The 13454-nt window shown below is 38.2% G+C and overlaps 1 protein-coding gene across 1 annotated transcript in view; it reads right to left on the reverse strand.

Moving 5' to 3' along the window:
• Positions 1-13454, reverse strand: part of LOC109411792 (GPI ethanolamine phosphate transferase 1-like) — a 206913-nt gene that overhangs the window by 136877 nt on the left and 56582 nt on the right. The window contains exons 3-5 of the mRNA XM_062851741.1: positions 12690-12856; positions 12270-12627; positions 11977-12207 (exon numbers count right to left, since the gene is read on the reverse strand). Of these exons, the coding sequence (XP_062707725.1) occupies positions 11977-12207; positions 12270-12627; positions 12690-12856 (756 nt within the window). The remainder of the gene's footprint in view (positions 1-11976; positions 12208-12269; positions 12628-12689; positions 12857-13454) is intronic.

Consider the following 13454-nt stretch of genomic DNA (forward strand, 5'->3'; position numbering starts at 1 on the left):
TTGATATATGTTTTATTTTAGTATTTTTCATTATTATAACTCGAAAACGGGCGTTAAATTCGTTTATAAACATAATTTAATGAAAAAACTTGATTTTTGATAGGTATTTTATAAAACGATTAATATCTCAAGAACAGTAGGCTTTGGAAATTTGACGTCTTCGGCAAACTTTTTCAGCATAAATAGCCGAACAACTTTGCCGAAGACACCATACCGCTAAAATGAAAGATGGCCAAAATGACTTATAGGACTTTTATGCGAATAACGCAAGAAAAATATGCTACCGTTCAGAATATCGACCTTGTTCATAGAAATATTTTCTCTGAAGACACCAAGTGTCGATCTCGACATCTCGACGAGCTAGAGGTTTTTTCCATGTATTTTCAATCCTGCCCCAGTGTGAGACGTCCATGTAGTCAACGACCATTACCTGGTTCCATGCTGAATATTGTTTTCGTTATTATTCTTTCTTTTGACATTCGCACTACGTGCCCATCCCACTGAAGTCTGCCGTAATTGATTCGTATCACAATACTTCTTTTTGATGAAATAGGTTGATCTTGATCGAAGTTGCTGCTTCCTGCTCTAACTCATTCGTCAAACAAATAGGTAAGAGCAGGATCTAGCATCTTCGATCATGTTCAATCTATCTCATGAAACATGATTAATATTCGCAGCAATTTGTGCTCTGTCTCTACTCGGGACCTTGTAGTTTTGGTCAAAAGCAACTAAGCAATGCTCATTTAGGATTTCTGAATGAAATTAAGATTTTGGGAGTACTTCGAGAAACTCGAAGTGGAAAATTACTGATTTTGGTTGTTTTAAATGAAGTGTCTGCAGAAATTTCTCGATTTCTTTCAGAAGAATTTGTGCAGATCATAGACTGACAGTGTTTACCAAACTTATTCATGAGCTGCTCTGCGAACATTGGTTTAGACCTCGTTCAAGTATTCACAGTCGCAATTGAGGTAGCTAATGGTTGGAAATTTCTGTAGGGGATCTTTCAGTAATTCTAACAGGAGTTCCTTCAACGATTTCTCCAGCAGTTTCTTCGAGAATTCATCCAAAAATTACTTAGGAATTTTTGTAAGGGGTTTTTAGAGGTTCCACAAAGAATTATTCCGTGAGTTCATTTGAAGTTTCGTCAGCATTTCTTTTCAAAAAACATTTTTCAGGAAAATCATTTGGATGTTCAGCTGTGAATTCTTGTAGAAGGAATTAGGAATTTCTTGCAGAACATCCTTCGGATTTGTTTTTTAAGAGCTTTTAGACAATTTATTCTGAAATCATTTGACAAATTCTGCAGAAGTTTATCCGAAAGTATCTACAAAAATTCAATTAAGGATAATTTTATTAGCTTCTTTGGAGGAATTCCCACAAGAGTTTCTCCGGAAATTTTTTCAGGGATTCCTCCAAAAGATTGCTCCAGGACTTCCTTCAGAGATTCCTCTAAAATAACTTCGGAGATTGTTCCAGATTTCCTTCAGAGATTCCCCCAGAAACTTCTCCAGAGATTCCTCTAGGGATTCCTCCAAGAATTTCTCAAAGGACTTCAAAGGACCAGCAATTTCTCTAGGGATTACTACAGGAATTCCTGAAGAATTTTCTCCAGAAATTCCTGCAAAATTTTCTCCAGAAATACGTCTAGGGATTCCTCCAGAATCTGAAAGCTTACCCCGGAATGCCTCTAGAGATTCCTCCAAGAATTTCCCCAGGGATTCTATGAGATTTTTTTTTTCTCCAGGGTTTAGTCCAGGAATTCCTGCAGAATTTCCTCCAGGAATTCCTGCAAAACTTCCTCCAGGAATTCCTCCAGAATTCCCTTAAAGATTCCTTCGAGAAATTCTCTAGGAATTCCGCAAAGGATTCCTCCAACAATTTCTTTAGGGATTACTACATGGATTCTTTCACGGATTCCTCCAGGAGTTCCAGCAAAATTTCATGCAGGAATTCTTCTAGGGATTTCTCCAGAATTCCCCTTAAAGTTCCTCCAGAAATGCCTCTAGAAATCCGCCAGAAAATCTTCCAGGAACTCCTCCAGAAATTCCTTCAAGTATTCCTCCAGAAACTTTGTAAGTGATTTATCCAGGAATACCTGTATGAATTCTTCAGAAATCGCAGACTTCTGCAAGGATTGCCCCAGAAATTCAACAGTATTTTTTTCAGCAATTCCTACATCAATTTCTCCAATGATGCGTCCAGGTATTCCTCCAGGGATTGCTCCAGAGACTTAGTCAGTAATTGATGCAGGCATTTTTAAAGTAATTCCTTTAAAAATATCTCTAGGAACTCTTCCAGGGATTCCTTCTGGAGTTCGCTCAGAAATTCCTCTGATGATTTCTATAGGAATTTCTCTAAAAAAATTCTCCAGAAATTCTTGGATTGCTCAAGGAATTCCTTCAGAATTTCCTGCAGAAATTTATCAAGGGATTCCTCCGGGAATTCCCCCAGGGATTTGATCAGGAATACCTTCAAGAGATAGTATTCCATGGATTCCACAAAGCAATCCTCCAGGAATTCCTTCAGGGATTCCTTCAGCAATTCCTTTAGAGATTTTCCAGGAATTTCCTCAAAGATTTCCCCAGGATTTTCTTCAGGGATTCTATCAGAAATTCTCCCAAGGATTTCTCCAGGGATTTTTTCAAAGTTTCCTCCAGAAATTGCTTCAGTAATTTCTCAAAGACTTCAAAATTCCAAAATTTCGTTCAGGAGTTGCTCCAGAGATTTTTCTACGAGCTGCTCCAAATATTGCTTCAGCTTTTTACCAACAGAAATTATTCTAAGAATTCTTTCAGAGATTCCTTTAGGAACTTGTCCGGAGTTTCCTACAGGAATACCTCAGATAACTTCTCCTGGGATTCCTCCAGAGATTCATCCAAAGTTTCCTTTACAAATGCCTCCAGTAATTTATTCAAGAATACCTTCAGGGATTCCTCCAGAAAGTGCTCCAGAGATTTCTCCAAGTTTCCTCCCTAGATTCCTTGATTCATACCTTTAGGGGTTTCTCCAGTAATTCGTCCAGAGATTTCCTCACGAGCTTTTCGAATAATTCGTCCAGGGATTCCTCCAGAAATTCCACCAAGGATGCCTCCTGAGATTCCTTTAGGAATTCCTACAGGAATTCCAAAGCTTCCTCCACAAATTCTTCCAAGGCTTTCTTCACGAATTCCTCCAGGAATACCACCTGGGTTTTCCGATTCCTCCATGGATTCGTCTAAGAATTCCGGGGAATTCTCCAGGTATTCCTTCAAGGGTTTCTCCAGGCATTTCGCCAGTGATTACACCAGAAATTCCTACAGGGATTCTTTACATTTTCCTCTAGGGATTCCTCCAAGAGTTCTCGAAGAACTCCAAAGGAGCAATTTCTACAGAAATTACAACAGGAATTCCTGCAGAAATTCTTCTTGTAATTCCTGCAGAATTTCCTCCAAAAATGCGTCTACGGATTCCTCCAGAAATAGTCTAAAAGCTCTTTCAGGAATGCCTCTAGGAATTCCTCCAAGCATTCCTCTAGCAATTTCTTTGGAGATTTCAACATGAATTCCTTCAGATATTCCTCCAAAAGCTCCGGCAGAATTTTATGCAAGAATGTCTCTAGGAAAACTTCCAGAATTTCCCTTAAAGTTCCTCCAGGAATGCCTCTAGGGAATCCTCCAGAAATTCATCCAGGGACTCCTCCAGGAATTCCTTCGAGGATTCCTCCAGAAATTTCGTAAGAGATTCCTCCAGGAATACCTGCACGAATTTTTCAAGAAATTCCCTTCCCAGGAATCCATTGAAAATTTCTCTAAAGGCTCCTGCAAGGATTGCCAAAGAAATTTAACAGTGATTTTTCAGCAATTCTTACATCAATTTCTACAGTGATGCTTCGAGGTATTCCTCCAGAGATTGCTCCAGAGATTTTGTCAGTAACTCTTCCAAGCATTCTTCTGGAAATTCCTTAAAAGATTTCTCCAGCAACTCTCCTAGGGATTACTTCAGGAGTTCCGTAAGAGATTCCTCCAGGAATACCTGCACGAATTTTTCAAGAAATTCCCTTCCCAGGAATCCATTGAAAATTTCTCTAAAGGCTCCTGCAAGGATTGCCCCAGAAATTTAACAGTGATTTTTCAGCAATTCCTACATCAATTTCTACAGTGATGCTTCGAGGTATTCCTCCAGAGATTGCTCCAGAGATTTTGTCAGTAACTCTTCCAAGCATTCTTCTGGAAATTCCTTAAAAGATTTCTCCAGCAACTCTCCTAGGGATTACTTCAGGAGTTCCCTCAGGAATTCTTTTGACGATTTCTATAGGAATTTCTTTAAGAATTCCTCCAGGAGTTTGTCTTGGGATTTCTAAGGGAATTTCTCCAGATATTTCTACGGAAATTCCTCCTCCAAGGATCCTTCACTAATTTTTCCATGGATCTCTCAAGGAAATCTTCTAGGAATTCCTCCAGGGATTCAATGAGGAATTTCTCCAAATCATATTTCCACAGTTATCCCTGAAAGAATTCCTGGAGAAATCCCAAGAGAAGTTCTTTGAGTTATCCCTGGAGGAAACTCTGGAGGAGTTGCTTGAGGACTCTTTGAAGAAATTCCTGGAAGAATCTCTTCTGGAGGAATAACCGAAGTAATCTAGTAATCTCTAAAGCACTTTCTGGAAGAATCCCTGGAAATCGCCTGAAGAAAACTCAGAAGGAATGCCTGAAAACTTCCCTGGAAAAATATTAGAAGGAATCCCTGGACGAATCTCTAGGGAAATCCATGGAGGAATCCCTGAAAAAAAAAACCCTAGTGAAATTCCTAGAAGAGCCTCTGGCGAAATAGATAACATAATTCCTAGAGGATTTTTTTAGGAATCTTTGGAAGAATGCGTGGAAGAGCATCTGTAATTCCAGGAAAAAAAAATCCTGAAGCAGACCCTGGAGCTAACTCTGCTGGAGTCTCTGGAGGAATTCATGGAATAATCCCTGTTACAATCCTTGGAGGAATTCTGGAGAAATTCTTGAAAGAAATCTAGAAGCAATCCCTGGAGAAACTATTGGAAAAATCCCTGGCGGAACTTGTGAGGACAAATTTGGAGGAAGCCTTGGAAGAATCCCTGGAGTAAAAACAGGAGGAATGTCCAAAAAAATCTCTGAAAGAATTCCTAGAGGAATTCCTGAAGGAATGCCTAGAGGGATCCTGAAGTAATACATGGAGCATTCTTTGAAAGAATACTTGGAGGATTCCATGAAGGGATTCCTAGAAAAATTCCTGATGGAATTCCTAGAGGAATCGCTAGAGGAATCTCTACAGGAATCAGCGGAGGAATTTATGCAGGAGTTCGTGGAGGAATTTTTGAAGGAATCCCATGTGGAATTTCTGGAGGCATCTAAGGTAGGAAATTACTAAAGGAAAACCTGTAGGTAATAACCAAGAAATCCAGGGAGGAAACCTGAAAGAATCCCTGGAAAACCTTCTAGAGGAAACCTTGAAGGAATTCTTGGACTAATTCATGGGGGAATTTGTGAAGAAAATTTTGGAGGAAAATTGTAAAGAATCCCTGTAGGAATTTATAGTGTAATCACTGGGGAAATGCCTGGAGAAATCCTGGAAGGAATGCCTTGAGAATTCCCTGGCGGAATTCTTAGAAGAATCCATGAAGGAATCTGTGGAGGAAACCCTGGAGGTATTCCTGGAGGAGTCCCTGGATGAATTTCTGGAGGATTCCCTAGAGGCATTCCTGGAGGAACTTTAAGGGAAATTCTGGAAGTTTTCCTAGAGACATTCCTGCACAAAATTCTGTCGGAGCTTTTGGAGGAATATCTGAAGGAATTCATGTTGAAATTTCCAAAGAAATTGCTAGAGGAATGCTTGGAGGAATTCCTAGAGGCATTCCTGAAAGAGCTTTTAGACTATTTCTGGAGGAATTCGTAGACGCATTTTTGGAGGAAACTCTGCAGGAATTACAAGAAGAATTTCTGCAGGAATTCCTGTTGTAATTTCTGTAGAAATTGCTCCTTTGGAGTTCTTCGAGAACTCTTGGAGGAATCCCTAGAGGAAAATGTAAAGAATCCCTGTAGGAATTTCTGGTGTAATCACTGGCGAAATGCCTGGAGAAACCCTTGAAGGAATACAGTATGCGGCAGGAAAAAATGCGAAAGTGTTTTTCAACTTCAAACCTCATTTTCGTCCATTTGACATTAACCAATTTAAGTTCCAACGTTCCATGATCTATAATAGGCTAGTTTTCTGAAAAGTTAATTAAAAAATTTCCCATTTTGGTCACTAACCTTTACAGGGCGGCGCCTGAAGATGAAGACAACCAGAATTTTCAAACCGCAGAAAATCGCACAGGTCGCTAAATTTCACATGTGATAAAACAAAATTTTTGATTTTCTCTACAATATCATCAAATATATGTACTTATTTCATCTGCTATGTGAAACTACATGGCTCTGGATCAGTGTGGTCTGGTTGTTCATCGAATTTGAGCTAATTTTGTTACTGTTATAGTCATTTTGTTTAATGACCATTGGGCGCGCAGTTTAATGATATCCGCTAATTAGGCCTACATTATCACGTGTTAAACATCAAATGTTTTCATTTTTATTTTTCAGTACTAGAATATAGACATTGACTGATACACTGTCATGAAAAAATAGTCATATATATCCCATATTTAGCGTGTAATAGTGCCTTGAACTTTTCGCATTTTTTCCTGCCGCACCCTGTACCTAGAGAATTCCCCGGAATTCTTAGAAGAATCCATGGAGGAATCGGAAAACCCAGGTGGTATTCCTGGAGGAATTCGTGAAGAAAGCCTTGGAAGAATTTGTGGAGGAAGCTTTGGAATTCCTGTAAGAATTCCTAAAGGAATCTCAGGAGGCATCCTTGGTGGAATTTCTGGAGGAATCCCTGGACGAATTATTCGAAAAACTCGTGAGGAAATCTCTGGACGAATTACTGGAGAAACCCCTAAAGGTATGAATCAAGGAATCTAGGGAGGAAACTTGGAGAAATCTCTGGAGCACTTTCTGGAGGAATCCCTGAAGGTATTCTTGAATAAATTACTGGAGGCATTTGTAAAGGAAGCTTTGGATGAATCTCTGGAGGAATCCCAGGAGAAGTTATCTGAGGTATTCCTGTAGGAAACTCCGGACAAGTTCCTAAAGGAAAATGATTTATTTTAAGCTAGATTGTTCTGGTAGTATTCTTGAAATTTATGGCAATGTTCAACATTTTTACAATATGTGAAATATGTATGTAAACTGTTGCAAATATTTTTAAATGTTTCTGGAGTTATCCCTTAAGAATACTGTGTTGTTATATGATATTCAACAGCCCTGATGAATTGCTTGTACATTAACGTTTCAATTATGAGGAAAATTCGCAGAATTTTCAAAAGAAAACGGATAAACAATCCCTTACCTCTGCAGGACTTTGATAATCTTTGAAATATTTGTTGACGATTTCGTAAAGATATTCGTTGAGATATTTTGTTCTTAAGTCCAGGCGAAATTTTCTGCGGAGTTGATTTCAATAATCACTAGAGATAATACAAGTGATTATTTTGACGACATTTCTAAGAGAAATCAGTAATTTATTTACAAGAAGGAACAGCACACCGTTTTCAGATATTCTGCAAAAATTTCTGTGATGATTTATGGCGAAAAACAGAGCGATATCGCATTGCGAAAAAAAAAATAAAAATTAAGCGACTCGTACAATAAAATCGAAGAATATAATTTAATACCTTGTCATCCTGCCAAATAAATCGAAAAAAAGATCAATGGACTTTCGGGATAGAAATGTTGAAATGGAAATCATAAACAAAATTTGTTCTCAGTAGTGTTATGGGAATGCCTATCAGAATTCTAAGGAATCTTTGGATTCTAATGGAATTCATTTCAAGATTTTGGGTTATTTACTACCAGGGGTCCCTACCAAGGGTGAAGGTTCACAAGGTTCAGGATTCTGAGAAATTTCTGGATGATCTGGGTTGATTCCACTAAGCATTCTGGAAGACCCTCACTTAGAATCTCACTCAAAATTCTGAGGAAATCTTTCTTAGCTTTCTCAAGAACTCTTCTCAAACTTCTTGATGAATCATACTCAGCATTCTCAGAGTTGTGGCGAATCCGTCGCATAGATTTAAAGTTCGGAAGAAATTCTTCTCTTCATTCTACGAGAATCCCAGTAGAATTCTGCTTTCTATATTCTTGAGCAGTTGTTCCCAGAAATCACTTTCAGGATTGTGGGAGAGTCCCTCTTAGTAATCATGAAAAAAAAAGATTCTATTGAGATTTAAAGTATTCTAGAAGAATCACTGTCAGAGTTCTGGGATAATCCCTTTCAGGAGTTTGGGGGAGTCGTTTCGAAGATTCTGGGGGAATGTCTTTCAGGAATCTGCGGTATTGTTTCTGTTTTATGTGAAAATACCTCTCAGAATTCCAGAGAATCCTTCTCAGGATGCTGGGGAAGTCCATTCTAGAAGTTTTCGTAATCCCTTCCAAGAAGAATCCTTATCAGATTTTCGGAAAAATACTTCTTAGGTTTATATATACATATTTCTCTTAAGAATCTGAAAGAACCCCTCTTATGATCCCTCTCAGGATTCTGGGTGAATCATTCGTAAAATTCATTCGGGATTCTGGCAGGATTATTCTTAGCATTCTAAAGGATTCCATCCAGGACTTTAGGGGAATTCTGGAAGAATACTTAAAAGGATTCTGGAGGAATTCTTCTCAGGATTCTAAGGGAAACTTATCTCCCAGTATACTGTGAAACTATATCTCTGGTTTCTTTGGCATCCCGCCCAGTATTTTGAGGGAACCTCTCTCATGATTTTGGAGTAATCCTTCATCGGGTTTTAAGCTACCCTTTTCACGATTCTGGGACATATCCTCCTCTCTCTCTCTCTCCTCTTCTTGGCGTAACGTCCTCACTGGGACAAAGCCTGCTTCTCAGCTTAGTGTTCTATGAGCACTTCCACAGTTATTAACTGAGAGCTTCCTCTGCCAATGACCATTTTGCATGTGTATATCGTGTGGCAGGCACGAAGATGCTCTATGCCCAAGGAAGTCAAGGAAATTTCCTTTACGAAAAGATCTTGGACCGACCGGGAATCGAACCCGTCACCCTCAGCATGGTCATGCTGAATACCCGTGCGTTTACCGCCTCGGCCATATGGGCCCTGGGACATATCTTATAAGTTTTTTTTGGGAATTCATCTTAGAATTCCGAAAATCTTTTGTGAGAATCTCTCTCAGTATTCTAGGTGAATTTATTTCAATAATGTAGAAGAATTGCTCTTGGAATTCCACACAGGATTCTGGGAGAATTCATCTTAGGATTCTGAAAAAAAAAATTGGAGAGCCCCAAAGGAAAGCTTCTCTTAGAATTCTGAGACGGACAATCACAGAATTTTGGGAGAATTCCTCTCAGGATTCTGAGACAATCCGTCTCATAGATATGGAGTAATCTTTCTCAGGATTCTAGGAGAATCCTTAATTCAGAGATAATTTCGACCAAAATACCGGAAGAGTCTTGCTTTCTTTTCTAGCTAATGTCGCTCAGGATTCTTATATGAAATGCTCAGGATCATTGTCAGCATTCTGAAGAAATCTTTCTCATAATTCAAGAGGAACTCCTTTCAGAATTCTGGAGGACTCTCTTTAAATATTCTGGGGAAATTTCTCTCAGCAGTGCGCGGGATTTTATCTAATTATCAAATGGGAATACTTCTCAAAGATCTGGAAAATATCAGGATATCAGGATTATTCTTTCGATTCAAAAATATTAAATTTCTTTTTTTTCAGATTGTACTGTCTTATAACATCCATTTTCGAATCAGTGTCGCGAAATGTTCAATCTCCAATTCAGATATTGAAGTTATTTCGATATATCAAACATACCATGAACATGAACTACATGCATCAAACGAATCATTTTATAGTTTTGTAATATTTCATAATATCGAATCGATGTGAAAACATCGATTCAAAGCATCGGATAAAATCAGTGAATCGAGTCTTCTGATCCGATTCGAATCAATCCACAAAAATCGATGTCTCAGCCAGATTTGCCCAATGCTAATCCATACGGGGGTTCCCCAAGGTAGTAATATCGGGCCGTTGCTTTTCTTACTTTACATAAATGATATATGCAGAATTGGCCTCAAAGGAACTGCAAGGCTTTTTGCGGATGACACTGCCTTGTTTTATCCAAATAGCAATCCTCACACCATTATTACTAATATGAACCATGCCTTAGAGAAGCTTCACTGTTATTTCACATGTAATTTATTATCCTTAAATTTAACCAAAACTAAGTTCATGATATTTCATTCTACGAGGAAAACTCTACTCCAACTTATAAGCCCAAAACTAGGATCAGATGAAATAGAGCAAGTTTATGTTTTTAAATATTTAGGTGTACATATAGATAGTATCTTGTCGTGGGATGTCCACATTAAACATGTATGTAATAAAATTTCATCTTTGTGTGGTGTACTGAGAAGAGTTCGTAGTTTTGTTCCCACTAAAATTCTTTTGAAATTTTATCATGTACGTATTCATTCAAGGCTAAGCTACTTCAGGCCAAACATGTCTAAAGGTCCTATCTGCAGAAGAGAGGCTCTCTTTGCTTTCTCTCTCTTTCGTTAATATCTCAGCTTTTTATTTGAATTATGATTGTCTCCTTGCCCATGCAACGATGATCAAAACAATCGTCTTTTGATTTGTACTGCAAAAGTAGTTGAAAAGTGTACCATTACATTGCAATAATTGAAAGAGAAAGTGAACAAAGAGAGCCTCCCTAAAGAGGCCTGGCTGAAGTCTAGGCTTGTTAGCCAGGACACATGGTCCAAATGCCTGTGCCCCATCCCGGAAGCGAAAAGGCCCACGGAGTGACAAAATCTTTTAGTTACGTCACTCCCAACGTTGGTGATATAATAAAACACTTACACTCATACCAACACATCTACATGATCTACTCAAATCCACTTACACAATCTGAATTTTGCCGCCTCGCTTATAGTGAATCCCCTATCAACCCATTCCAAATATCCAACTCCTTGACACCTATGGGGGCGCCGGTGAGTCGCTGGTCTTTCATAAAGTAGGTGTCATATCATCACATCCTTTCCTATTCTCATAACGGAGAAGATGGGCGTGGCCAGCAATGGGAGGTTTCATGTCTTTTTTACTTCAACCTCTTATTGGAAAGCTGTTCCTTCCCAAACAGCATTCCATAAGCAATTAGTATTAAAGTTTAAACATGACAACTTTCAGTATGCAATCTATGAATTACGCCGTTACCACGCAACGCAACGCAACGCAAAATGTCACGTCGAACGCACTGACGTAAACAATGCGTTTAAGTGTTTGCACATTAGCTTTGAATCTATCAGCACAATTAAGTGCTGCAAATTTCCTTCCCACTATTAATTTTTTTGTCGATTTTAATTGCTTTATTTAAAGAAAATATGACCAACTAACATTGTAAAAATTCGAAAAAGCGTTACTAATCAAAATCAACCGAGAAACGTGGGAAATAGAGCCCAAGCAACATTTTGAAGTCAGCTGGCTGTAAAAGGTTCCAAAACCTGTCACAAATCTTATATTACTTTTATTAGGATTTGTAACGATCATCAAAACCGTCTCAAATGCAACCGCCTTGGAACTATTGCTTGGGAATAGACTCTACTGAGCCCCGGTGGTTCCTCCGTGTTTATCGAGAATGTCTGATGCATATGATCAGCCATACTGCAGCAGCCAGTTCGTGATGAACCGTTGGAGGCGCATTAAAATGTTAAATAGGTGATATGTTTCACTAAAGAACACTACATTACAATAATCAAAATGAAACTCCTTCCCTTCAATACCGTCAACCCCTGCGAACTTGGCAAGGGAAAAAATGTTGTAAATTACTGCTACAAGACTTCCGCAGCAGAAGCCAAATATGTTGAACTTTTAAAAAACTTCCTATTTTATACTTGATTTTACTTACACCGAGTTTTCCACCCAGGTATCTTTCCAATGCTGAACGCCAGCTCCCCAAGCAACGAATGGTGTTTCGGTTTCCACAGGATGACCAGATCCATGTGATCCTTTATCCGTCATTCCGTGATCGGACGTGAATACATACGCAGTTTTTTGATCATTATTCGTTACTCGATCTATCAGTTGAACAATCTGTTTGATACCACGATCGACGACAATAAGATTCTCTGTAAAAAGACTGGATAGGAATTCCCGGTTATTTTTAGCAAAAACGGATTAAACTATTAATGGTTTAGGTACCTTGAATACGGTTTGTGCACATGACCAGATGTATCCATTCCTAATAAATGCAAGAAAAGTATCACTTTTTTCTTCGATGATATAGCTTTGACATTTTCCGCATTTTCCAAAAAAAGTTTCACCTTATCAAATACCCACAAATCCAGTACACTTGTATTTGATGTCGTAGAAAATTGCTCTACTTCAGCTGAATAACTGTCTGCAAAAATTTTGCCAGGGTCCATTTTATTTGAAAAGATCGATAAAATGTCGGGACTTCCCCAACTATAAGTTGCTTGGCTGCGATTAAAAACGGAATCAAATTCAACAGGGTTCTCTTTCCAGCCTTTAAATATTGCGCTTGGATCTTCATAAAGGCCTAAAATTTAAAATTTAGTATCATTAGTCTACAAGAAACTTATTTGTTTTTTTTTAACCAACCTGCAAAAAGCGCCACATGTCCTGGCCTGGATTCTGTTGGAACACGAGTGTTCGATATTCCGAATGCACCTTTCGAAACGATTACTTCTTGCAAATATGTAGTTCGATTTGCTCCATGTTGAAGAAATGATTCAGCTCTCAATCCATCAGCTATAAATACTACAACCCTGGAAATAAAAAAAATAACATCGTGAGTAGCTTCAAACCAGAAATGTGTCAAAACATAGAAAAAAGCACTGTTATGTTACAAATATTACTTTTAAATTCATTTAGTATTGAAAATCTTTACATGTACATTGCAAATAAATTGTAGTTTGCCCTGAGGATGAGGGAATAAACGATTGAAGGTGAGGCCATAAATGAAACCGTTATTTTAGAAGTAGCCCGAGGACCACAAACGTGGCAACAATTGCAACTAAACAACTAAAATTTTAAATCTTTGAACCTTTACTTTCGTCCGGAAATTCAATTTGAATCACATTTAAAAATGGTTTACTTTCTCTCTTTTGGCAAAGGAAACAACAAAATAACTGTTTTAGGGATTTACGTAAAATTTTAATATCCTACACCATTAGGCTGACACAAATTTCGATTATCTCTTATGTCACCCTCCCCCCATCGGAAAATTTTGGTCGAAATTCGACACGAATAAATTATTCAAAAAATTTGAAGTGAATTTGAGTTGCCGAGAAAATTTCTTAACAAATCCGATGAGTTTTTTTTGATTTTGCCTAATTGTTTGGGTAATTTTTCATCAAATACATT

Source organism: Aedes albopictus, chromosome 2, assembly GCF_035046485.1.
Source record: "Aedes albopictus strain Foshan chromosome 2, AalbF5, whole genome shotgun sequence".
In the NCBI taxonomy this organism is placed as follows: domain Eukaryota; kingdom Metazoa; phylum Arthropoda; class Insecta; order Diptera; family Culicidae; genus Aedes; species Aedes albopictus.